Below are 26,354 nucleotides of genomic sequence, written 5' to 3' on the forward strand. Positions count from 1 at the left end.
TAAGTGTGGAGCATTCAAAAAACAACCCACTAGTCTGTAAGTGACAGTTTGTTAATCTTTTTTATCTTGTTTCTTCTCTTCCAACATCCCATTCAAAGACATTATGTACATTCTGTGAACATATCAGAATCAACATACGAATGTGGAAGTCGTGTCGCATACCTGGCTCATGAACTTCATCAGGGGAGAAGTGTCATGGAACAAGATGTAACGGACAGCGAGAGAACGGAAACAAGAGGAACATGTTATTACAAGGTCTTTGGGCGCTTCTATGAGCTTCAAGAGGGGTGGGGGAGGGGGAGGGGAGTAGAGGGAAAGAAAATTAATAACATTGAAAAAATCACATGACAGCAGCCCGGTGGGGAATCAATGAAGGTGAATGGCAAATACCAGATAAAAAGGCACATAGAAAAATGCCACATGTTTTGTCATTCACTTGTCAGCATAGCCCGGCCCAAGAGGAGATCACCATTATGCTTTACAAAAATGTTTTCTTGGCTGATCCAGAAGAAATGCAAGTATCATCCCATTCATCTGGAGTGCAGCAGTTCTAAAGAGCTTGCATGGGATCATCTCCACAAAACCAGAAATGAGCACACTTATTTCTGTTTCTGGGTAGATAGTCTCATCAGCCCATTTTAGAACCACATGTATGGTCCAAAATTTGCACCTGCATGCTTTGTTCATGGCAATTTGCACCATGGTAAGCTTTCATATTTTGAATAGTAAGAAAAAGCTCCAGTCAATTTCAGGGTAGCTATGATCTTCATTGTAACATTTTAGTACCTAGGCGTGCAAGAAAGCAAGGAAGTTCCATGGTTATCTAGCAAAGGTTCGATTTAAATCTATTCTTGTTACAAGAATAAATTTGATCTGTCATGTGGTTAGGTTCTTTGCACATCAGTGGCTTCCATTCCACTCCCAAAGATGGAAACCAACTCTTATTCCATCTGCATCTCTGGGGAGAACGAAGCTATACATGCAGAATTCCAAAACCAAAAAATGGATCTTTGCGACCATGCCCTTTTACAAAGAATATTCACTCATGAATACAGCAGCTTATCCATAGTAGCTTTTGTCTACACAAAGTCATTAGTGTTTAATAAACTGAAGCCATTTAAAAGGAACCCTAGTCTCTAGCTCTCTTCACACATTACGATGAAAACGTGTTGAGGGAGGAGCAAATGGCCAATAGGTTGGATCCAGACTTAGATTAAATCAGTGGGAATTAAGTTAGCTGTGTGTGTCGTATTGAAGGAAAGACAGTGGGTGGGATCCTGCTCCCCCCTCTGCCTGTGCTCATCATAATGCGTGAAGAGGACTCAGATCTTTCCTGATTCTGCCTAGTTCCCCCACTAGCTGCCCATTTAAGAAAACCCTATCTTTTCTACCTTTTCTATTTCAAGCGCCTGCAAATGTTTTCTTTCTCCCAGATACTTACACGTGAAGGATGGGAAAATGCATTATTTTCATATCAAGAAGGTTGCAGGAAAAGAAATTAAAATCAAGCAAGTGTTAAGAGTTATTGAAACTGTTATCTCCTGTTTCCTTGCTCCACCTTTGAATTCCTGTACACACTCACCCTTTCAGATAATCAGTGGAATTCAGAAGTCATGTCACATACCTGGTTCATGGACTTCATGAGGTGGGGCGTGCCATTAGAGAAAAAGGAAGACAAGACAAGTAATAAATACAGGGTGACTGCAACCTTTGACTCTTGCAAGTCAAGGTTGAAATAAGTAATTGATTAAAGGGGATTAAAGGGGAACACAAATTAATGACCTGTTTAAAATAAAAAAGGAGACAAACATGAATGGGAAAAGAAGGAAAAGAGGTGGAGAGACAGGCAAATTAACATGGGGTCTCTTGTATAATATTAAACAGTGCAGTCCTATACATGCTTACTCAGAATTTAGTCCCATTGAGTTCAATTGAGCTTACTCCCAGGTAGGTAGGTAGGTATAGGATTGCAGCCTATGTTGATTTACAAATGTGAATAGAAACCCTTGGAATCTATTTGTACTTTTCTTAAATACATAAGGATGATAGCCAGCTAGTCATACTCAGAACAGACCGAATGAAATCAATGCACTTAAGCCATTGTTTTTAATGGGTCTGCTCTGAACATGGCTTAGTTGGATATCATCCTATGGTGATTTGCATATGTGGAATATGAAATATGCACATATTGTCTGCATACATGGAATTCAGGATCACTTCACATGTTGCTTTTCTGAGCATGGATCGTATTTCTCCATTTCAGAAAAGTAGCATAGGAAGCAGCACTTCCTAAAAGCTATATATCCTTCCAATATGGACCATGGCTGTTGTGTCTGTGTGCATGTGTGAATCTAACCATAGTACGCCTGCTATTGTTAGGTGTAAAAACGACATAACTATTCAATATTTATAAAAATGCCTATACTATACTAGCCTGCAGGCTCACAATTTAATAAACATGACATGGTTTTCCAATTATTAAAAAAAACACAAATGCACTATTCATAACACACAAGGATTCATGTCTGTTGTGAACTTCATCTGTGGAAGAGCAATTATTTTATTTTATTTTGCCAAGTGCTTCAGAAAACTGAAGCCCTTAAGAATCAGATAAACTATACCGTTTTTTTAAAGGATGTCAACGATGAATTACTTGTGTCTTCTGGACTGGACTTTACATAAGTTCTCACCTTTCTTTTAGAGAGGCAAGCATGTGGAAGTGCTGATCAAAGTTGCAGGAGAAGAGGACAAGATAGCCTGCCCCTTTGTACTTTGAAGGGGCTCCAACAGCTCCTGTGATGATTCTCTCAGCTTCCCCCACCCCAAATGACCTCAGACCTGCTTTTAGTTGTCTATGAAGGGTTCCACCAAAGTCCATCAGCTACTGGTAGAGAGTGTGAGCAAACTTGTATCCTACAGATTATCCAGGGAATGAAAAGAAAGTAGACTAAAGAGGGCATTTTAATTTTCCCAGTCTTTTGGAACATGTGTAGGGAAAGGCAAAAGGCAGTCCTATAAAAATATGAAGGAAGGGTAGCAATTAGGGGAATGCTTGGATCATAGAGATGGGTACACTAACCAAATACTATATAAAGGTATTTCCCTGGGAATGTCTAAAGTGTTGTGCAGCTAGTGATCCTGTGCTTCACCGTGTTCTTAACAGAGTCTCAGTTGGCTTATATCCACAAGAGCACTGCAGTCAATGGATAAACCCTAGATCAGCCTTTCTCAACCTGTGGGTCCCCAGATGTTGTTGAACTACAACTCCCATCACCTTTAAGTAGCAAGGCCAGAGCTCAGGGATGATGGGAGTTGTAGTCCAACAATATCTGGGGACCCACAGGTTGAGAACCACTGCCCTTGATCATGGGTAGGCAAACTAAGGCCTGGGGCTGGATCCGGCCCAATCGCCTTCTAAATCCAGCCCGCGGACAGCCCAGGAATCAGCATGTTTTTACATGAGTAGAATGTGTCCTTTTATTTAAAATGCATCTCTGGGTTATTTGCGGAGTGTAGGAATTCGTTCATTCCCCCCCCCCCAAAAAAAATATAGTCCAGCCCCTCACAATGTCTGAGGGACAGTGGACCAGCCCCCTGCTGAAAAAGTTTGCTGACCCCTGCTCTAGATCATATATGCTGAGTGTCTGTCCTATATGACAAGGTTTCACTGTTCTAATGCACAATAAATATCACCATTTGTTAATGAAAATGAGATATAGGGAAAGAGAGATTGTCTTCAGGGAAACCAACATAGACATTAAGGTAATGTGTTGCTCTCCTGTTCTCTTCCATCACTTTCAAATTCTTGCACACACTGATATGAGATGGAAAGAGAAGAATTCAGAAGTCAAGTCACATACCTGGTTCATGAACTTCACCAGGTGGGAAGTATCATGGAACAAGATTAAGACAATAGAAAACAAGAATATTAGAAAAAGGACAACACAATTACAAGAGGCTTAAAGTAATTCAAGACAGTGTTGATAAGTAAGTCAGCTCATTATAGGAAAGCAAATTAATGCAGTTAAGACAGGGATGGTGAAATGCACATAGACAAATGCAGCTCATGCAAATGCGGAATAGGAAATGTAAAGAGTTCAGACTGCAAATGAATTGTAAGCCAAGAATCGCTGATGGCTTTGTTTATAAAGCTGTTCCTTTCCTTCTGGGGCACATTTACATACTTCAGGAACAAACTCATAGAGACCACAATCAAAGTGTGTCTCGGCCTGTGCCATTCTCTCTCACCACACACTTTGTCCTTGCAGATGGCATGGAGGACTGTAGTGGCATCAATATGGCAAGCAAAATAGGCACAACTGGATTTCCAGTCGGCTCCTTTGTATCCCCAACAAGGAAAGCTACCTGCCTATTCTAGAAACACTACCTATGGTTTGGCTTGCATGCTGCAGCTCCCAGCCAGAAACAGAGAAGATGTCATGTGCATATTTCTCCCTTGAGCCTCGCCAGCAGATAGTAGACACACTGGTTTCATTCACTAATAGCAAGTACTAGGAGGCAATACGGTTTCTCAATTTTATTCCTAATCACATTGTTAGCACCACATGTGGTTAAGCCCTGAATATGCTTACAGGGCCAAAACAGCACAAAGTTTAGGTTGCTTCTGACCCTTTCAGCCATTTAAACAGGGCAGGAAGAAGAAGACCATGAAGAACCAGTGCTGAAAAACCTGTTGTGGAACTATGTGAGGCAAGCTAGTGCCAGTGCTGCTGCTGTCAACAGGCAGGCACATGTTGGGAATATGCATTCACATCTTGCCATGCTTGTCTATTGTATGAATTCTTCAGCATGGGACTGCAGCACAGACTTCTGGGTAATGGGTGGATCAGCCCGAGGCCAATGCAATGCATTGTCAATTCAGGAAGAAGCAGGAGCGCAGAAACAAATTTACTCTCTATTCCACTAAATCCTGAATTGAATCATGGCTGCAGACATCAAGTCTCAAGAGGGCATTAAAAGCAGATAACCGTTCCTTACTTTTCTTTAAAGAGCCAAACTAAAGCTTTGGAGCTGAATTAAAGGCGTATATGTACTCAAGCAGACAGAAAGTATCTTACACAAGTATAGGATGATATTAAGCAACACAGCAGGGCAAATTCAACAGCGAGTTCTGTAGAACATTTGTCAATTTCACCACATTTCCCCCCCTCATATCTGCACAGAAGTGTGGTAAAGTCTTCCTTCATTGAAGGAAGGAAGCTACGCCAGGCAAGTAATCTCATGCCAGGGTAATTTGGTCATCTGTATGAGTTCATATTTATGAGTTCAATGTTTGGGCTGCATTTTTCTGAAGGCTCATGTGGGCTTTCATCAAGCAGCTAATCCTAAATCTTGCCTTATTAATACTAATAAATAAAACCAACTTTTAAGAGTTGATTTTGGCTACATATTTTCACCCCGTGAGCACATATGAAAGCTGTTGTGCCAGAAAGAAAAGCGGATGTGGATTTTGAATTCCAATGCAATGTTTTCCCAATTGTATTCTTCTGCCTTAATTTCTCTGTGAGGGTAGGAGAGAAGCCATTATATTGTAATTAGCAGCAACACACACCAAAGGATATAGTTGCTTGCTCCAAGGCAGGGCTGCGGAACGGAAGTCTGAGCCACCTACATAATATCCTATTCATTCCAACTATCCAGTCTCTTATGCCATAGGTAATTCAGCTGAAGTCAATAGAAAATCAAGCACCATGCGCAGATGGCTTATGGCATGTCGGTGGCTGTACATTTTTCGAAGGGTCTATTTAGATATAGTCAGTGCCTATAGTCAGTGCCCTTTTGCCTCCAATTAGCAAGGACAGTACTATAATCACACCTTCCCTTCCACAGCCTTAAGAAATGCAGTGCCCCAACTTCCATTTAAATGGTCAGAACCGAGATGCCTCAACACATACCTTCTTCCTGAGCTTCTTCTGGAGGAAGAATAGAAAAAAGAGAAGGAAACAGCAAAAGAAAGAAAAAAGAGTTAAACGATAAAAATGAAATGAGCCCGCCCAAACTGTATGAAGAACATGAGGTCATAGGGGTAAAGTTAGAAATAACAATACTGCAAGTCAAGCGGGGGAAAATGAATCACACATTGAATGGACACAACACATTGAGCAGTGATTTGAAATGTTACTTGGATAGTAAGAATATGGGCAGTTTTTGGCTTTCTTTGTTTATAAAGCATGCATATAGATCAGAGTTAGGTTGAATCCTAAAATCCCATATTTTGTTAGACAGAGGTTATTTATATAATATGTCACATTTCAAATCCTGCAATTTGTGGAGAAAATGAACCAAAAATGACTATATTTCTCCAAAGAGGGATGCTATGGCAGAGTCTTATTCTGAAGGAAAAAAATAGAAGTTTGAAAAAAATGCAACCAATTCTGTTATTTACCATGAACAACAAACAAATAACACTTCTTTTAGTGTATAGGGGATTCAAAACTGAGTTGTCATCAAGACTGCAACATCAACTCAGTTTCATTGACTCCCCCACCCACCCACATTGATGCCATGGAATCAAGCCTTTGGAGTTAATATTCTCTTTTATCTCGTTCTTTTTCTTCTGCCACCCTAGGATTCCTTTGTGCAGACAAACCACTCTTCTGAAAAGGAAGAGAGAGAAATCCAGAGGGCAACACCACACACATACGCACACACATACCTTCTTCTTGTGCTTCCTCTGATAGCAGACATCATGGGAACAAGAGGCAAAGACAAACAAGATAATAACATTAAGATAGCAGCCCAAACCCTTTAAAAACTCTTTTTGTGAACTACTGCTGGAGAAATAAGTGGTTAGAAAAAAAAGAGAATGTACAAAACAGGAAGCAAACAGAAGAAGACAGTTACAGATCAAACAAAGATGGTCAATTCAGAAACCAGAAAACATAATTCAAGAGAGAGGGGAGCATGCAGTTTAAAGAGAAGAGAAACACCAAGCGTAGCAATCACACACTGAAATCAATGTGGGGTTTCCCCCTGACCAACAGAAAGGAAGGAACATAGGGAAAGAAGAAGGAGGAAGGAAGGAAGAAAAGGGAAATGAAATTCATTTTTCCCAGAAGAAGCTGCCTGTATTAGGTTAGCACCCTTGACTATTTCTTTGTTAGGTTTGACAAGTGGCTGAAGATGGAGTTTGAAAAGGACCTTCATTCACAATAATCCTAAACAAAGCACTGTATTTTCTTTGCTTTTCAATTAGGGTACTGGCTTAAAAGCTGTTGTTTCAATAAGGAAATGCACTTCTCCTCAGCAGCATCGTACTCAGGAGCTAAGAATAATACATTTAGCCTTAAGCCTCCAATTGTGATTTTATGGAGTTTCTGTGTTGGAGTCGGTTGCTCATAGTCTTCCAGTCTTCCATAGTCTTTCCCTCCCCCCCCCCCCAACACTAGACATGTTGGGCATCAAGGGCTACACTGCCCTGCATTTTTAACACCACGGCATTCCTGCTCCAATCCCAGCATTCTCTTCTGGTACAACTAAAAGTGTTAACAACTGAACCAGGCTATCCACAGTATCACATGCATATAGGAAGGAAATGACTGCGGTACATGGGAGAGCAGGCTAGCCCAGAAGGTCTGACTAACACACACAACCCAACCCAATGAGGCAGGCCTCTGTTTCCTGGTGGGAGAAGAAATCCATATTGTAAAGGCATCTCTGCTTGCCCATGGTTTCCCTGATTTATACAACTGGTCCTTGGTATTACTAGATTCCTGCTTTATTCAATCACTCTACTCTTTTTATGTTTAAATATTAAGCAGTTTAGAAATGCTTTAAAATAAAACAAATCCTTTATATATCACTGAACAACAATCACAAAATCAATATTCTTCCAAGCTGGTTTCTCTCTCTCCCTTTATAACCCAAGAGCAAAGTTTTATCATCAAATGCCAAGGGATTGTAAGGCTGGATCTAAACACATCAAAGAAGCATTTCAGTTAAATGCATTGTAAACTTTGTGAGAAATCAGGTTGGCAAAAATGGAACAGCATCATCTGGTGTCACAGTGTGAAAAGGCATATACAACGCATATAAAGCACTTTTTCTTTGCCAATGTAGCTGAGTCCTAAGTAGCCTGTTTCAAAATATTTGAGAGGTATCCTGGTATGGAGTACAGCAAAACAAAGAAGACACTTACACTAGAAAAACGTATTAGCACTTCCACATCCAAGTACCTAATAGGATATCTAATGTGTGGTCTCACTCAACACTTTGATCCTGTAAGCTTTTCTGAAGACCCCATCACTGCCAAGAGTCTACAGTACAAACAATAAGTTCAGCACTGATAGAACTGTGTGAAAGGGAATCTTCTTCACTCCATCTTCAAAACTTGCCTGTATCAATATACACTACTGTAACTTGTCAAACCTGTAGTCAGCTAAAGATGATGTACATTTCCCAATTTTATATTATCAACTTGCACATTTAACTTATTGTGCTGATGACAGTTTGTTTGGGGACTTAAATATTATAATGGGAGTTTCTGCCACCACAAATTCAAATCTAATTATGAGGGCCAGAAAGGGAATTCAGCAAGATGCACAACTGAGCAATCATATAATTGCTTGGGTTAAAGGCTAGCTGTGTAATATGCATTTAATCTGGTGGCTGTCAAGATCTCCCCTTTGGCCTTGTGAAATGGCCTCCAGTTTTAATTCTAAAGTCACTGGGCTGGTTATTCACCTAGCATTTCAGATCATCTTTAGCAGACAATAACAAAGAGATGGGTGAATGACAGGCAGCTAAAGAGCTGAAGATCAAGGGATCATCCAGGAGAGAGAAGGCACATTCCAGGTTTTGGTTACCTTCTTCTTCGTATTCCTCTGCATTTAGATAAAAGAAAGAAAGAAAGAAAACGAGAAAAGCAACAGAATCAACAAAAAAGCATAGCAATTGCAGTACATGGACCACAAAGACCGATACAAAAGATAAAAACTCACTGAAAATAAAAACACCCTTTATTTATAAAAAGCCAAAACAAAACACCCAAACCTATTTCCATGGTTCTTCTCAGTCAAAAGTCTGGAGCTAATCAAGTACAAAAAAATAATGAACTGGCCATTGTTTCCTTTCAAGAATAAGAGATTTCAACTGAGTTGGCATGAGTAAATTATATTGTTCTAATAGATGTAGCATGTCCCGATGTAAAAATTTGATTGAGATTCCATTGCACTTCTGTAAAGGAAGGGCGTATTGCATAAATGAACTTTCAGCAGAAGTAATTCTTCCCTCCAAATGATTTCTATAGGATACTGTTGTGTAATTCACACAAGCAGTCAAAGGTAGCTCACTGCCTGCTCTGATTCGCTCTGGTGATCTCTTGTAGGTGGAATGGTAGCTTCAGAATCCACTAATTTAATACCAACAAGTAAATGCTGGAGAGGGTTGTATTTCAATCTTAGAGTGAATTACAGCTGTAATATTTTTTTTCTGATTCTGTTTATATCGGATAGCTATGGTATTGGTCAATAAGCCTCAATAGATAGTAAAACGACAATGCAATTTCCTCCATTAAATGTTCCTGTTTCATTAATGTATAACTAGAGGTTGCTAAAAACAGTGAAAGGTTTTGAATCAAGATATTTAGTGTTACTGCTGCAAAAATCTGGATTTATTTTACTGAACATATTTCATATCCAATGCACATTTCCAATATGGAATATACTATTCAGCAGCCCTGCTCACATTTGGTAGTGGAATGAGTAAGCAATGCACAAAATTCTGCCTTTGGCTTTTGGAGCAATTCCACATGACACAGCCACAATGTGGAGGCTGCTTGCAAAATTACTCCGCCTTGGAAGTGCTCCATGCAGTGGCCAGTATTTCTTGCACTGGCTCACCTTGTAGATCAGCCCCTACGAAATATTCACAGTGGCATCTTTCAGCAGTCTCGGGCACTAGAAACCTCATGGTGGGAGCCAGGCGATCTTGTACAGCAAGCTGGCACCATCCTGCTAAGTGGCTGCTGTGTCAACCCACTTTAAAGAGGTCTCCACCGGTGGTCATATGACATGCTACTGCTGTGAAAGTCATCCTCGGGGAAGATCAAACCAGCTTCTCAGTGCAATTTAGGGAAGAACTAGACATAATGGCAGCCCAGCCCATGTATGATAATACAGGTCATGCCAAGATCCTATGAAGTGGGGAGTGGGATAATTTAAAGTGCCACATGTATGGGAGGAAAAAAGGATGACTCCTCTTCTCACTCCATGCCCCAAACGACTGCTTCTACTCAGCTAATTTTTCTCCTGGCAGGGTTGTTTCTGATCTTGGAGCGTCACCAGGAGAGGTTGGGGAGATTGGAGAAGCTATTTTTCAGACAAAAACAAGGACAGGTCAAACACTCTCCTCTTGACCACAGATGCTGTGCTTAAATTGTTCCCAGAAGATGCTGCCTCAAAAGGCTGAACTATTTCTCTGCAGCTATGTGATCTTCAGTTTCATTCCAGCTTTGCAGTTTTGTGAGACAGCTTCCTCTTAAATGGCATCAGCTTGAGGAAAGACTGTTAAAAAAGAGAGTCGTCTGTCTTCAGTCCAAAAAGAAGATATGCTTCATAGACATGACCAAGCACCCTGTGCAAAAAATTTGCTTCCACATGTGACTGCAAGACAACAAAAGTCTCCACTGATAGTACGATGCTTTCTGACAGGGAACATATGCTGAGAGCGTGAACAAATACAGAGAACAGCAATGAACTACAATGCACAAATTCATATATTTTGAAACAGCTAATATGTTTGGATATGTAATCTTGCACAATGGAAACAGACACAGGATAGAAAGTTATATAGTACTTGTTCCCCAGCCTACAATGGTGTTATCTTAAAAAGGCAAAACTTTTCAAAATGCATAGGTTGGAGACAGTCTGCAAATACGGCTTTTTGTTTAATAAAAAATTCATTGATTTTTAGGCCATCCTTGCTAATGACTTTCAAAATTCCACAGGGTAACAAGCAGCAATAAGATAATCTTGAAATGAATAAGCTACAAAAAGAGACATATTTATGGGATCCGTGATTGTCAAATCCGTCACCAACAGATGGCAGCAGCTGCTTGACAAGAAAGCAAAAATAGGAGGTGGAGGAGAGAGGGGAGATATGATTTGAGTGAACAGGAAATCCAACCAGGTGAAACGGGCATTGACCATGTAAGCAAGGTCAACACTGGTCAGAATTCTATAAAATGAGATACCATGATGCTATGCTCATGGTCAGCCAGAACTCAGAATGCTTGTGTATGATGGATTACAGATGGGAAAGGGGAGGAATTTGGTATAAAGAAATGAATAACTTAAGTTATGAGACCTTCACAGTATGAAACCATGACAAGAATAATAGAAACAGATACCCTCTTAGGATTCTGCCTTCTGAATATTTATATATATGCTGAGTACATTTTTTAAAAATTAAGATGCTTTTAAAAAAAACAACCTAATATGCATTGGAAAGGTATATAAAAAAAATTAGACGCTTTACAACGCTGATATACAATTAAGAAAAGCTTATAAATACTCACCCTCTACTTGCTCCCTGTTACAAAAAAAAAGACAGACAGAAAAGGAAACACAGAAGATAAGACCATATTCAAATTAATGAACAGAGCAATCCTATGTGCGTTTACACTGAAGGGACGTCTCACTCTGTTCAATGGACTCACAGTCTGGTGAATGTGCACAGTATTGCAGACTAAATTATAGCTATCATGTGATGTACTTGCTGCTTGTAAGTATAATTCATAGATCCTGCCTTATTTGTGCTATCATCTTTCAGCTCCAAGTCATTGTCAGAATAAAAAAATGGTAGAGCATCCCTAGTCTGGCTGGAGGCTGGAGGTTTCATGCATGTGAGCACTGCATACCTCTCTCTGTTTGTCAAGACACTCCATCATGACTTCAAGACTCCCTTGAAAACTAAATTTAGTAGTAAGCTTTCTCTATGAAGCATTCTAGCTTCAGCTCCACTAAACCATCACCTTATCAGCTTTCTGTGTTTTTACCAATGACAAATCTAAGTCTCCTGGGGATGTACTATAGAACCTTTTTTTATTTCATCCTGCATGTTTGGAAGAAGAAGAAGACGATTTTGGATTTGATATCCCGCTTTATCACTCCCCGAAGGAGTCTCAAAGTGGCTAACATTCTCCTTTCCCTTCCTCCCCCACAACAAACACTCTGTGAGGTGAGGTGAGTGGGGCTGAGAGACTTCAAAGAAGTGTGACTGGCCCAAGGTCATCCAGCAGCTGCATGTGGAGGAGCGGAGACGCGAACCCGGTTCCCCAGATTATGAGTCCACTGCTCTTAACCACTACACCACACTGGATTAAATTAGTTAATGTTGTCTGAGGCTGCGCTGCTTTGTTTTATCAGTGACTGGTTTTTATTAATTAATGCATACTAATGTCATTTAATGCTGCATGTTGCTATATTATATCACATTGGAAACTGTGCTGCGATCATGGTATGGCTTCACTTGCACATGACACAAACCAAACTATGGGGAAGCATGAATGAGGAAGCATGCTGGCACACAAGGAAAACATTGTGGCTACTTTGCTCCTTCCCTGCTTGTACTGCTGCCACAAAGCCACAAAAGCAACAAAGTCAAGATTTGGCTTAGTGTTATGTCCGAACCAAGGTTTGTGGTTTGCGCTCCACAAACAAACATTGGTTGTTAATAAGAACAAACCTCAGTTACAAATCACAACCCCAGGCTTGGACATAATGCTAAACTAAACCATGGTTTCGCTCCTGATAGCATGGTGGCAGCAGGTGAGCAAAGCAGCAACAATTTGCTCCCTGTGCACCAGCATACTTCCTCATTCAAGCTAAACCATAGTTTGAATTAGTGTTGAGTGCAAACCAGGCTTGTGTGGTGCAGAACAACCTGGGTTTCTAAAATACATAATAAATACATAATATGTGCTCTGTTTCCTCAGTATTTCACCACTAACCTCCTCATTTTCTTCACCTTAATTCCAAACTATACAGTTAAGAAGTTACATTCTGCCCATGATCTCTGCAAGCAGCAAATAGCACTGGCTATTTAGGGTTGTGGATTTGGCCCTAGGTCATATGACTTCATAAATAAATAAATAAATAAATAAATAAATAAATAAATGCAGTAAAATTAGGTGTTGCTTCTCATTGATTTCAGAACAGGTCATGACTTTGTACCTGTGAGGGCCAGTTGTTTCATACTACCAGAAAACCTCCCCCCCCCCCAAAAAAAAATGCCCTTTAAAACGAATGGTAATATTGATATGCTTCTACTTACACTTCTTCGTTGTCAGACATGTTGGCAGGTTTCTAGATGAAAGAACAAGTGAAGAGCAGAATAAGTATGTGACATATCACCCATGCACACCTGATCTTTCTATAGATGTAAAAAAAATCCCATGATATGATGTGGAGCAATGGCAATTAAATGAGTTGAAGAAGGGATTATTGTAGCAATACAATAAACCCTACAGTAAAATTAATCATCAAATGGGAGGCTAGCCTGTCACTTGTCTGAGCCGAACCTTATAAACTACAGTAATTCATACACTTAACTCCAAGTTGAAATAAGATGTCAAACACTGTGGTATTCAAGCCCTCCAAATTGAACTCACGTTATTATGAGCACTAGATGGAACACAATCAGGCCCTCACTGTGTAATGTATATGTGAATGGGCAACTTCAGGCATGTCAACCTGATATCTGGTAGTGAGAAACATTCCCCTAGATCAGAGATGGAAAGTCGCTGGCCCATGGGCTGGATCTAGTCTGCAGTCTAGTGTATTACACCCACCCCACCCACTGCCACCACAGCTAATAGGCATAGAAAAAAAGCTCCCACTGGGTCCATATCTCTTTCTCAGCAGCCAACACGGAAATACCACTGGGAGAGGAATGCTGCAATCCTGTCTGGACTACTGTAATGCACTGTTTGGGGGGCTGCTCCCGAAGATGGTGTGGACACTTCAGCTAGTGCAGAATGCAACTGCTAGGCTAGTTAAGCGGGGCAGCCCAATGAGGCCATGTGTCACTATTCCTGCAAGAACTGCACTGGTTGCCAGTGAGGTACCAGGCCAAATTCAGAGACTTAGTACTAGCATAATACCCCAAAGAGCACCTTCTTGGACTCTACAGTTGGCAAGTAAGGCCTTGCTGTGGTACTACCACAGGGGTTGCCCAGTTGGCAGTGGCCGGTAACAGGGCTTTTTCAGTGGCAGTTTCCCGTTTGTGGAATGCCTTCCCTAGTGAGCTATATCAGTCTTCCACTTTGCTGATTTTCAGGGTAAATTTAAAAGCATTCCTGTTTACCCAGGCATGGTGGCTGAAAGACAATATTCCTGGCAGCCCGGCAATAACATCTTGAGAAAACGTTTTCACTGGGGTTTTTTATTCTAGAATGTTTTTAAACAGTTTTTAGATATATTTATCATTTGCTTTGCTATGTTTGTCACCCTGATCTCCTCTGGGAGGAAGGGTGGGATATAAATTGAATGAATAAAATAAAACACAGGCTCTGTGTGTGAGTGCATGCGCACACACAAACACACACACCATTTGCTGCGGTTACAGGGCTTCTATTCATTCCAAAGACAACTACGACGAGATCAGCTGCAGGCTCATTTGTTAAAGGGTGGATGGAAAAGTGCCAGAATTAACAAGGTTATTTGGGTAACGTTATCTGGCTAGCTCTTGTATTTACTACAGCCAGCTTTAATACCACTGGGTAAGCTCCGGAAAAACCTGGGATCATGAGGGATTTGAGTTCCCACTTTCCCAGCATAGCAAATGGTGCTCAAGGCAGCAGAGATGCTACCACTGTTTCGCCCAAGCAGCTAAGTGCCTGGTCAACCTGGCCTTGCGTTTGCTGCTTACGCTGCACAATGTGGCAGGAGAAGCCTCAGAGGAGAACTGAAAGCACAGCAACAACTTTTTTGGTGACGGTTAGCAACGTCTTCGCAGAACTATTTTTAAAGGGTTAGAAAACCTCGGAGAGGTCAGGGACGATGAACTCTGCAAGAGGGATTTCGTCCAACATCCAGCAAAATTCATGATAGACGGAGCTTTAATTAGAAAACAGAGGCTCCTCCCCAGGAAACCCAAGCCCCGACTTGAGTTCATTACTCAGCTGATATATGAGAGGAGTCTTGAAGGAGCAGGCAGATGGATGTGCGTCCTAAAGGAACATCTGCGGCTCACAAGGTTTCTATTTCAGAAGGGTCTAATAATCCTGGAGGCAAGAGTCCTGCCATATAAGGGGTCCTGCCCAGCTCCCAGTGACAACACTTAATGATACAACGTAAACACTCCGAAGGGTGTGCACTTAACACTGCGCCGAACCCCACCCGTTCCGCTGCGTCGTGAGGTTTTGAGCGTTCCAGTGATAAACCCCTAACAACAGGCAGAAAATATTTTGGTTTTGAGGATGGCGTGGTACAGGCTCTCCATAGCAAAGAGGAAAACACAGAAGAGTCACCAAAGTCCCCTTCCAATCTAACTGTTCCCAAAATAGTTTTGGTCAGTGCTATTTTTCTAGAAAAAGAGGTGCTGGAACTCACCACAAACACCTCCTTCATTCTCTTAGAATGGAAATGGCGCCCACCTGAGAGGTGTTGGAACGGCTTTTGTCCAACACACCTATTTTAACGTTCTTCTGAGCTTAGAAATAAAGATGCAGAAGCACAGACATTTTTTTTTTTAAAAAAAAATGATTTATTTGCTAATGCAATTCCAAGCAAGCAGGGGCCATTTTAGGTGCATCATGAATCTGTAGGGTGGTTGCTGCTAATGGTAGAAATTGGCCAAGAACTCCCCCCACCCTGCCCTGCCAGTGGGACCTCAACTGACAAATCATCCATTGGACCAACAACTGCAAAAATGTCTGTGAACATGCTATTAAAAATTATAGCAGCCTTCCTCATCATGGAGCCCTCTAGATGTTTTGGGCTACCAATCCAATCAACCCCAGCCAGCATGTCTAATGGTCAGGGACAGTGGGATCAGTAATCCAGCAACATCTGGAGGGCACCAGGTTGGGAAAGACTGACTTCAGGGCTAATTTATAATTATGCCAGTCAATCACAGAATACATTTTAATAGGAAAGACATGGTCATTTTTACACATCTTTTAAAGACGTGTAAGCTTTTAAAAAAGTAAGGTTCCGAAAATGGGTTCATTCTGTTGCCCTTTCATATATATATTTTTCTGCTGCTGACACTTTGAGAAAAGGTCCCCACTGACTAGGGATTTCATAATGGTCATGAGAGTCTTGCCAGTAAGTACTGGGTCCTGGGAATGTGGCAAAAGAAGATATTTCATTTCCAGGGTAGGAGTTGAAAATAACAGGAGCTTCTAAGCAGTGACAGATTGGCTCCTTAGGACTCATCGAGTAAAAGTTTGCATACCAGACTTGATAAGTGATTTGCTCCCTGGACAGATTTTTAGCCAGATAGGGATGCAACTTTCAGAAAATCTCAACGATTGCATACATTATTATGTTTGTAATAAAGGCATATTCCTAAAATAACCAGCACAGAAACAGATACATGCAGCAATGCCTATAAATGATCATTATGTATTAATAAACTATGCTGAAGAACTAGGGTACCACATGGAGCTTGACTCTTTTATACATATGCTATATGTATTTGGGGGCATAGAATTTGGCATAGAATTAGTCAGGCTTTAAAACAAAACCTGACGATACATGAGTGACTCAGACAAAAGCAGGCACTTGATACAAGAGATGGCAAAGCTTGACTAGGTCAGAACCACCAATTCTGTGTATAAATTCATTCAGATATAGGGCTGAGCCAAAGGAAAGTAGTACACAGTCCATGGGACGTCTACTCCCCCTGCAAGATATGCCCTCCCCACAGTAATGTGGGATGCCGCTCACCTGACCTCCCTCCAGCTGTGTTGCTGCTGCCTATTGAGATGGAGGGGCAAGGTGGTGGCAAGGTCAGATTCCCTGTTGGTGCATCTGCGTCACACCGATCTCCCCATCACGTCACCTCATCATTCCCTCCCTGACCAAGTATGCAGCATCTATGCAACTGGAAGAAGGTCAGGTGAGCATTGCAGGCCCCCCATGACATCCACGACTTCCCTCCCCAAGTGTCCATGCCCTCTAACAATCATTCAGAGCACCGTCTGAGGAAGCAGCACGGCATAGAATGCTCTTTGCAGTCCTGATCAACTACAACTTTGAAACTTTTTTTTTTTTTTTAATCACCCTTCTTCCTTTTCAGCAGTGACAATGGACAAAAGATAAAGATATCAATGGCTGCTACTCACAGTAGCTGTACAGTGGTACCTTGGGTTAAGTACTTAATTCGTTCTGGAGGTCTGTACTTAACCTGAAACTGTTCTTAACCTGAAGCACCACTTTAGCTAATGGGGCCTCCGGCTGCTGCCGCGCCGCCGGAGCCCAATTTCTGTTCTTATCCTGAAGCAAAGCTCTTAACCTGAAGCACTATTTCTGGGTAAGCGGAGTGTGTAACCTGAAGCGTATGTAACCTGAAGCATATGTAACCCGAGGTACCACTGTATATCACTGTCAGTATCAGAGGCAGCATACCTCTGAATGCCAGTTGCTCGCCTCCTCCCTGTGGGCTTCCCAGAGGCATCTGGGCTGACCCCTGTAGGAACAGGGTGCTGGACTAGACCAGCCTTTGGTCCGATCCATTGGGGCTCTTTTTATGTTCTTACGAGCAAATCTGGCAACGCGTGGATGGAACTCCAGGCAAATAAAGCTAATGGAGAGCAAAGACAAACAGCCATGAACTACCATGAAAAAAGGTAAAGGGCTGTGGGCCGGGAAGGGGGTGTCTTTCAAGAACATCTCATTCCCCTAAAAGCTCCTTTTTGTGTCACAAACATTCCAGAAAATCTGGTTCAGTCCTATTCTGGCATTGTTTCCAGATGATCTTGTTTTCTTTTCATTTATCAAATGAACCTGCAAGAGGAGGAATCGAAGTGAGGATTAGGCCGAGGGGTCGGCCTCTTTTCCTTTGGCCCTCGCCCCACCCCCACCCCAGCCGGCTGATCATTGTCCCAGCTGGGAGGCGGTGGGACGATAGCAGGAAAACCCACTGGGTGTCACAAACCCACCACCTGCTGGGAAGGGAGGGTGGAAATTCTGCAGAAAATCCAATAAATAAAACAACAAACAACCCAGAAATGGTAAATATGTATCAAATGAGTGGGAAAAATCTGAGATGGCATTCTGATAATGACAATGTTATGTGGACACTGCAAAAAAAAAATTGCACACTAAACCATGATGTGGAAGGGCCATATCATCCAAACTCTGCTTTTTTAAAATGGTGTGCAGATTTTGAATATGTGCTTCTTGGTATATGAACATACACACGTTTGGTGAATTAATTGTAAAAAAGGGGGGGCCTAAATTGTAATGAGGGCTTGCATCTGATAAAAAATAAGCAACAATATCATGACACAACTCAAATACTTGAAGAAAATAATCCAAATGACCTGGAAATATTCAGGTGATATGGATCATCACCATTTATGATAACTAGGCTACACCCTGCACTGACATGAAAAAACATGGAAAACATGGAAAAACTGACATGGAATATTCATAATGTTAGGGGGAATAAATGGGGGGGGGTGGCTGTTCATTCAACTGGTTCTTAAATCTGAGTGTCAACGTATTTTCACTTTGTCAAGAAGAGAGCCATATATTCCAAAGTTGTCTCAAAGTTGGTCTCTTTAACACTTTCAAACTGTTTCTCCTAGGCTTTATGCACTCCTAGGCTTTTGGCAGTCTGGGAGATCACCTCGTAAACAGCATCATGGGAATTAAAGACCACCTTGCCTTCCTCTGATATCCTGTGGCTGATAGCTAAAAAGGAGAAGAGCCAGGGTTCAGTTTTCTCCTTTACCCAAAATGTTCAGTGGTGCTAGAAAGTTAGCAAGTAAATGTACTCCACATGCACCTTCAGAGGCACTCGCTTCTTGATGAGTATATCACATGTACCACAGCTGACTTCTGCTACTGAAAAGTGGTCCCAATGGCATATCAACACTGTACATTTAAATAAGACTCAAACCTGTTCAGCTATAACAATTACTGACCCAGGAATCAGGGGAAGTGCTGTGAAAGGGCTAGAAATACCCCTCAAAAGAATCCTCACATCAAAACTGAGGCTGACCCAAATGCACAAGCAACCGAATCATTTCCCTGTGGCAGCACTATTTTAGTGCTTCGGTATATTGCGCCACTGAAGCAGTATACAATCCCAGAGATGCAACTCAAGTATTCCTTTCCATTGCTGCCTGGATATAGTTTTCAGATCATGCATGTCCATGCAGAATCTGAGAATTGCATTCTGGTACCTCCCACCCTATGAGATAAGTGCTGCCCACCCTCAAAGCTTCTGAGGGGGACCAGTTTCAACATCTAAGGTAGATGTGCCTTCTTTCAAAGTCCTAAGGAGCCTGGTTCAAAATAAACTCTGTTTTTAATCTTCTCCCGACATTTTGTCTTGTGGTAGGACAGTCTTTGGAATGTATTCCATATCCTGATCTATCAAACATTCCAATTTGCTGGTCTTCAGGAGACAGTAGAAGACTTGGAGCCAAAACTAGATGAGATATGGAAGTTTCATGAATGGACCCTTGTTTTTTTTCCAAAGAACAGTAACAGTTACAAAAGAATTCCCACTTTGATTGAAGAGGATATTTAAACCACCACCTAAACTAAACTGCTTTCTCAAGCTACTATTCTTGCCACACCAGAAAGAGGGAGGGGGAACAGAGAGAAAGAGAGAGGCATTTATATCATACCTGCTCCCCCCCCCCCCCTCCAAGCTCTCATCAGTATCAGAGCCCACAAAAGCTGCTTTGAATTATTTCAAAAAAAGAAAAACAAAAAGCTGGGTCAAAAAGGCCAAATCACAGATTTCTCATCCCATGGCCTTTATCCTTTTAGGACAGTTTGCTGTAGTAGTATTATTAGCAGTAGTACATGCCAGTTTTGCATGACTTTAAAACATTCAATGATTCTGTCAGTGGCAAAAGAACCAATACTACAATAGTTACCAGGCAGGCACACCTTATTTGCAGTTCAAAGAAACTCCCCCCCCCAAAGAAAAACCCCTCTGTAAGGCCCTCCCTCCCCGGTGCAGAACTGCAGACGTTATAAATAAATGCTCGAAATGGAGCCAAATCGAATGAGAGAAAGTGGATCATGATTCTGTCACATAAATCCCCAGGCCCGTCTCTGCTTCCTGCTCTGAACTATATGTTCCTTTCGGCCTAAATCTATTCCAACTCTTGGCTTTAAAAGCACAGTCCCCATCTCCTCCGGAGCTTCTTAACAGCTGAGAATGTACCCATCTTCCCCTTGATAGATTGAATTCACTCCCTCACACCTCAGAAGCCATTTATGAAAATAGCCTTCCTCCTATCAATCATTCCCTCTCCTTGGCCATACAAGGGAGGTGAGGCAGCAAGATGATGAGAGGAAGATAGAGAAAGAAAATGGGCATGCACTGGAGAGCAGACCTGGCAGGTAAAGCTAGAAGTCTGAGGTGGGGGTGGGAGTGGGGGTTGCTGGCACGAGAAAATCATGAAGCAACTGTCCGGGCCACCATCTATCATTTGGCAGATAGATCCACTCCCCTGGCAGAATATCTAGTCAATCTGACTTATCCGATAACCATCTAGGACATATTTCTTTACACTCCCTGCATTTTCTTCCTTGCTCTGTCTCAGTAGAAATTCTTTGTAGCCATTTAGATGGTGGCAATGCGATTCTATATTTGGGACCAAGACTCCAACAGCCGGAGTTTTTTAAAAAACCAAGCCCTGAGAGTAAGAAGCAGCAGCCCAAGTTGCTCGTTCCTAATCCCATCCATCTGTGCTGCTGGTCTCTCATGCCTCTGCTCATTTCCAAAGCAAGCAGAGTCAGCTAAGAATAAGACTCAGAAACCTGGCCTATCGATCCCTTTTCACACAGCTGCACCCTCTGCTGGACTGCTTTGTGACATTTCTGTTAAGGATCTGACAGCAGAAGGCATCACAGATGTTGTTCAAACTTTCCACGCAAATAAATGCAACAGGAAAACACATTATGGATGGCTATATGCTAAGGTGTTACATAAACCAAACGGCAGCCAAACTCTATCTCAATGTGATCGTTTCATAGTTAAACATCCACAAGCCACAGAATTTTCCCTTTAAAACATGACGCTTTGAATAAAAACAGCTGCAGGTTTGCAGCATTATTCTCTGTGTATCTGCTCATAAGTAAGTCCCATTAAAATCAATGAGGCTTAGTCTCAAATGTGCAAAGATTTCAACCCAAAGATAGAAGGAATATCTGGTCAGGAAAGCAGCATCTTCCACATGGGGGGAAAAATAGTCCAATGACAAGTTAGCTCATGATAATGCAAGAAAAGAGCAGATTGGTTGGTCTATGCAGAGCGGGGCAAAGGGTAGATCTAGATCTCCTGGAAGGTCACAATCAGTCAGCAAGGATTTCTGACTCCCAATTATTTCACAATCACAGAAACATGAATACTCCCCCGTACCACCACTCCATCCAAAATTATACTGGAAGTTTGAGTGGATTTTGTGTGGAATTTTTGTGTTCTGTTCTGGTACTCAAAACAAATTCTCCAATTCTAAATATACATATTTTGCACCAGGCTCCAATTGGTAGATTTGAGATTCTAGTGAGGGGTGGAAAAAAGTAGATCTCGTAGGCCTTCCCTGGTCTAAGGTGAAAAAAGATACTGGTGTCTGTCAGACAAATAACATGTTCAGACACGCACACAAGATTGCTGCACCCTAGCCCATAGAAAAAGTTGCGGCTTATATTCAAGAGTAGCCAGTCAATGTGGCCCAAACCTAAATTATGGTGAACACACACACAGTTTGATCGCTAATGCTTCAGAAGGTGAGAGTGGCAGGGGAGACCAGGGGTGGTGCACTGGACCTTGTACTTCTGGAAAAACAAGGGAGAAATTCTAGTCCACTTGTTGTGGGCTGATTCCCAGATTATGGCTGCCACACGTGGCAGTCCTCGTGTGGCAATGTTCTCCATCGCAGCTCAAACAGCCAAAAATGGCCTGCAGTGGCATGGAGAAAGTTATCCAATCCACCTTGTGAGCTGCTGTGCACAAAATGACTTGCCATCTGGGGGCAGAGGCTGCCATGCAGAGTGGTTCGAAACAGCCTCTAGAAGGAAGCACTGATTCTTCGTCCTGTGTCGTCACATAGCCCGGCTATTTTCAGGCAACTTCCTCACTGACCAAAATCACATTTCAGTGTAGGAAAGCAGATTCATTCTCCCCACCCGTTCCTTTTTGGAAGCAGCATGTGTCTCTTTCTCCGCATATGGTGAAGGAAAAAAACAATACACCAATTAACTGTTGGTATGCTCTTAATCAAAATGACCCCAACATTTGTGAAGATTGAGAAACAACCTAATTCTATGCACCTGCTCACAGGTAAGTCCCAGAGATTTCAATGAGGTTTACTCCCAGGTAAGCTTGCAGCCTCAGCCACGACAACAAACATGCTACTGATACACTTCTACTCAAAAGAGGCCATTCATTGATTCCTCAGTCATTTTATGCTTTGGCCTATTTCCTGCCAAATAATTTTTACGCCACTGTTTCCCAATATGGCAACTATATATTTAATTTAGTGCCTTGCAATCCCCATCAGGTTTGATCTGCTTGTAGAAACTTGGCAGGCATATGCAAACTGAAGAATCCTAACAAATCTTAGTCAGCCCCAAACTATTCAGATTCACACTTTTTCATCCAGTTTGTGGGAACTGCATAATACGTGCAACATGTTTCCTTATAAACCATATACTTTGCATTCCTGGAGTCCAGCATTACTTTTCAAGGAAGTGAATTACATTTATTACATTTTCACCAGTAGACTTGGGAATAACCAATGCATGCAATGTGTGAACAGCTGCCAGGCCGTGAGACTCAATATCACTTCATCTCTCAACTGAACTCCCATCACGTTTGGCACACTGAGTCCACAACTAAAACAATCCCAAACCATGCCACTATAACTCTTTGAAGCCAATGGGATTTTGCCAAAAAGCTGTACTAATTAGTATTCACTTTTATTTCCACAGCCTTCTGAGACTGCCCTCCTTTTCAGTGGCTACCTCATTTGACATAAAAGGCTTACTTTTATCTATCTCTACCCTAACTTCTATCTCCCCTTTGTAGTTAAATTCAAGCTGTGAGGGAAAACTCCACCTGGAGCAGCATTTTCAGCAGAGATTATTACAACCACTGGAAGATTTTGAGAGCTTTGTGTACAGCAACCTAGTGGTGCTCTCCTGATGTTTTGAACTACAACAGCCATCACGCTGCAGCCACCATGGCCATACAAACTGGAGCTGACAGACATTGTGGTCCAAAACATCAGGAGGGTGACAGGTTGGGAAAGCCTGGTCAATATGAGATATACTTTTCTTGACAACTTCCAAGGCCACATAGTGCTCACTTTTAGGCTCCACTTTTGAAATGCTCTCGCTCCCTCCCTCATCTGTCTATCATATATCTATCATCTATCTATCTATCTCTCATGGACTGCCACTGCTTATTAGTACAACCTTGAAGCAAGCCCCCCTCAAAAGAGGTAAGAAAAATGGTAGGCCCAACAGGGAAATGACAGCAAGACATGGACTTAGGATGTGTACATACTATAACTTTTAAAGCACTTTCCAAGCCCTCAAAGAATTCTGAGCACTGCAGTTCACCCCTCACAAAGCTACAATTCCCAGCTGGCCTTAGCTAGGGTCAAAACTAGGCTTTACTTCACCCAGGTCAAAGATCCAGTTGGGCACACACAACCCATGCTCATCTGTGTACACACACACACAGGTGGGGAGCCTCAGTGGTGCCCCTATGGAGGCTTCACAAGGGGCAAAAAACCTGGCTTGCCCCACCCTGTACCTCTGCCTTAAACTCTGCCTTAAACTACAGAACCCAGAATGTTTTGCAGAAAAGAATGCAAGTGCACACGCAGCCTTATGCTAGGCCCATGACTCCCTGAACTCCTTTCTCGGAGGTTTGCACCTGCTCTTCCTTTTGGGTCCCCTTCACACAGAGCTACGCCCTTTGCCTGAATCTCCTCCTTACCTGAGTGGGGGGAGCTGCTGTGAGAAGCAAGGAGCTTTCTGCCGAATGGGAGAAAGGCTGCGGGGTCTGCAAACTCCACCAGGCGATTAAGTCCTCCTGTTATAGGGACATTTGATCTTCTGGAGAAGCTCATTGGCCACCAGGCTCACAACACTGGGGAGGAAAAGAGCAAGGAAAGGGAGAGGGCCGGGAAGGGGGTGGGGAAGAGATGGGAAAAGGTCATACCAAGTATAGGAGCAGCTGAAGGAACTGCACCAGGCTGAGATGGGAGGGACAAGTTTGGAGGGGGGGGCATCGTATAGCTTAGGTTTCTATATTTATAAACCCAAGCAAGCAAGCACAATTTAAAGAAGGAGGTCCAGCGCCAAGGAGCTGGTGGCTGGTGTGGTGAAGAGTGGAGCCTGGTGCTCTTCAGTTGTCTACGCTATTTTAAAGCCCATTAATTGTTCCCGTCTTGACCACACTACAGGCTGCGCACATAAGAAGCCACGCAGATGCTTTCTTCGAAAAGGTCCGAGGCAAAAGACTGTGTGCCTTTCAAGCGCATTCTTTTCCCTCAAAGAATTCTGGGGACTGTAGTTTGTTAATGGTTGCTGGGAATTGTACCTCTGTGAGGGGTAAACTGCAATGCCCAGAATTCTTTGAGGGAAAGAATGGGTGTTAAAGGTGTAGTGTGCACACTCAGGAAGGGATGTTGCTGGGATACGTAGTTTCCGTGACAAATTAGAGGAGTCCCAGTGCTTGAATTCCGTCAGAAACAACACTGGTCTAGCAAGCTAGGGCAAACCAGCTTTGCAAGCCATATCACAAGCTCAGTGGAACCAGAGGTGGGGTAGCATCAGAGCCAGCCCAATATAATTTTGCAGCCTGACTGAGGCAAAGGATATGCTGGCACCTACCCTTTCCCACTGCCTCTACTGTTCTACTTACAGAAGCTGATTAGACTGACAATTGATTGTACACACCATACATTTAAAAGTTATTCCCACCCAAAGAAACCTGGGAACTCTAATTTGCTAAGGGTGCTGGGAATTGCAGCTCTCTCAGGGGGTAAACTACAGTTCCCATGATTGTTGGGGGCACTTTACATGTATGTACTGTATAGCACTGACAAGAGGACAGTATCCTAAACTGCACCGGAAGGCAGCCAATAAGCTTGGGGAGTGCAGGGCAGACCCCCTAGCTCTGTTCTTCAGCACCACAGTTTGCCCCCACTGCCCCCAAAATATGCTGCCCATGATGACTATTTCACTTTGCCTCATAGTAGTAGCGCCAGCCCTGTCAGAGAGACACAGTTCAGCTTTTCAGATCAAAATATCAACAACAGAGACATTCTGAAGCTTGACTTCTGACCTAAAATGGTCACTACTACATCTAACTGACACTCTGGACGTACTGTCAAATTTACTCGCCAGCTTTCTTTCAAAATATTATATAAAATAAAATCCTAAAAAAAATAAATTACATCTGTATCCCATATTCCATCAAGGAACACAAGGTAGCATATATGCTGCTTCTCTCTCTCTCTCCCCCCCCCCCGCTCCTCATTTTACTCACACAACAACCCTGTGGGGTAGGTTAGGCTGAGAGACAGTGACTAGCTCATGTTCACCCAGGGAGCTTCAAGACTGAGAACGTAAGAAGAGCATGCTGAATCAGGCCCAGCATCCTGATCTCACAGAATGGAGATTTGAACCCTGGTTTCCCATATGCTAGTCCCATCGCACTGGAATCACAGTGGAAAGCATGAATATCCTCGTGTTGCCCTTGGATTGCTTGGAAGAAGGGACACTACTTTAAAATATGCAAACCCTCTGATATTAAGAGGTGTACAGTAACCGTGGTTAGCACGAAGTGCTGTAAATGCAGGATGGGAAATGACTTCTTGACAAGCATTTCACGCTTCCTTGGTTGCAAGAAGTAGAATTTTAAAGGACAGGCCTGGGAGGGTCTCAAACAAATAATGCATTTATTTCTCTAAATATGAGAATCTGGGTTCTGCCTGGAGCACGAATTCGAGACTCAGGGAAGAGGGGCGGGGAGGCGAGGGAAGAAGCCCCTTGATTTAGATCAGCAAGAGAAGTACATACCAAATATTTTGCAGGCGCACTTGGACGTTTTTTGGACGGGAACGCAGCGCTCCGTTCTGCCAGTAGGGGGCAGAGCGCAACCATTCAGTTGCAAACCCTGTT

The 26,354-nt window shown here is 42.4% G+C and overlaps 1 protein-coding gene across 32 annotated transcripts in view; it reads right to left on the minus strand.

Moving 5' to 3' along the window:
- The window catches only part of TNNT3 (troponin T3, fast skeletal type), a 42,598-nt gene extending 18,292 nt beyond the window's left edge, over positions 1-24,306 (minus strand). For 2 of the 32 annotated variants that reach the window (XM_079987682.1, XM_079987676.1), the window contains exons 1-7: positions 24,163-24,306; positions 13,294-13,325; positions 11,537-11,550; positions 8,826-8,843; positions 6,677-6,694; positions 5,916-5,930; positions 163-174 (exon numbers count right to left, since the gene is read on the minus strand). In XM_079987682.1, the coding sequence (XP_079843808.1) occupies positions 163-174; positions 5,916-5,930; positions 6,677-6,694; positions 8,826-8,843; positions 11,537-11,550; positions 13,294-13,313 (97 nt within the window). In that variant the 5' untranslated portion in view covers positions 13,314-13,325; positions 24,163-24,306. Of the gene's footprint in view, positions 1-162; positions 175-1,624; positions 1,637-5,915; positions 5,934-6,676; positions 6,695-8,825; positions 8,844-11,536; positions 11,551-13,293; positions 13,326-24,162 lie in introns of all 32 variants that reach the window. The other 30 variants (XM_079987680.1, XM_079987654.1, XM_079987681.1 and 27 more) reach the window with 28 other exon arrangements.
- Between the last annotated feature and the right edge of the window lie 2,048 nt (positions 24,307-26,354).

The sequence above is a fragment of the Podarcis cretensis genome, assembly GCF_951804945.1.
Source record: "Podarcis cretensis genome assembly, chromosome: 1".
NCBI lineage: Eukaryota > Metazoa > Chordata > Lepidosauria > Squamata > Lacertidae > Podarcis > Podarcis cretensis.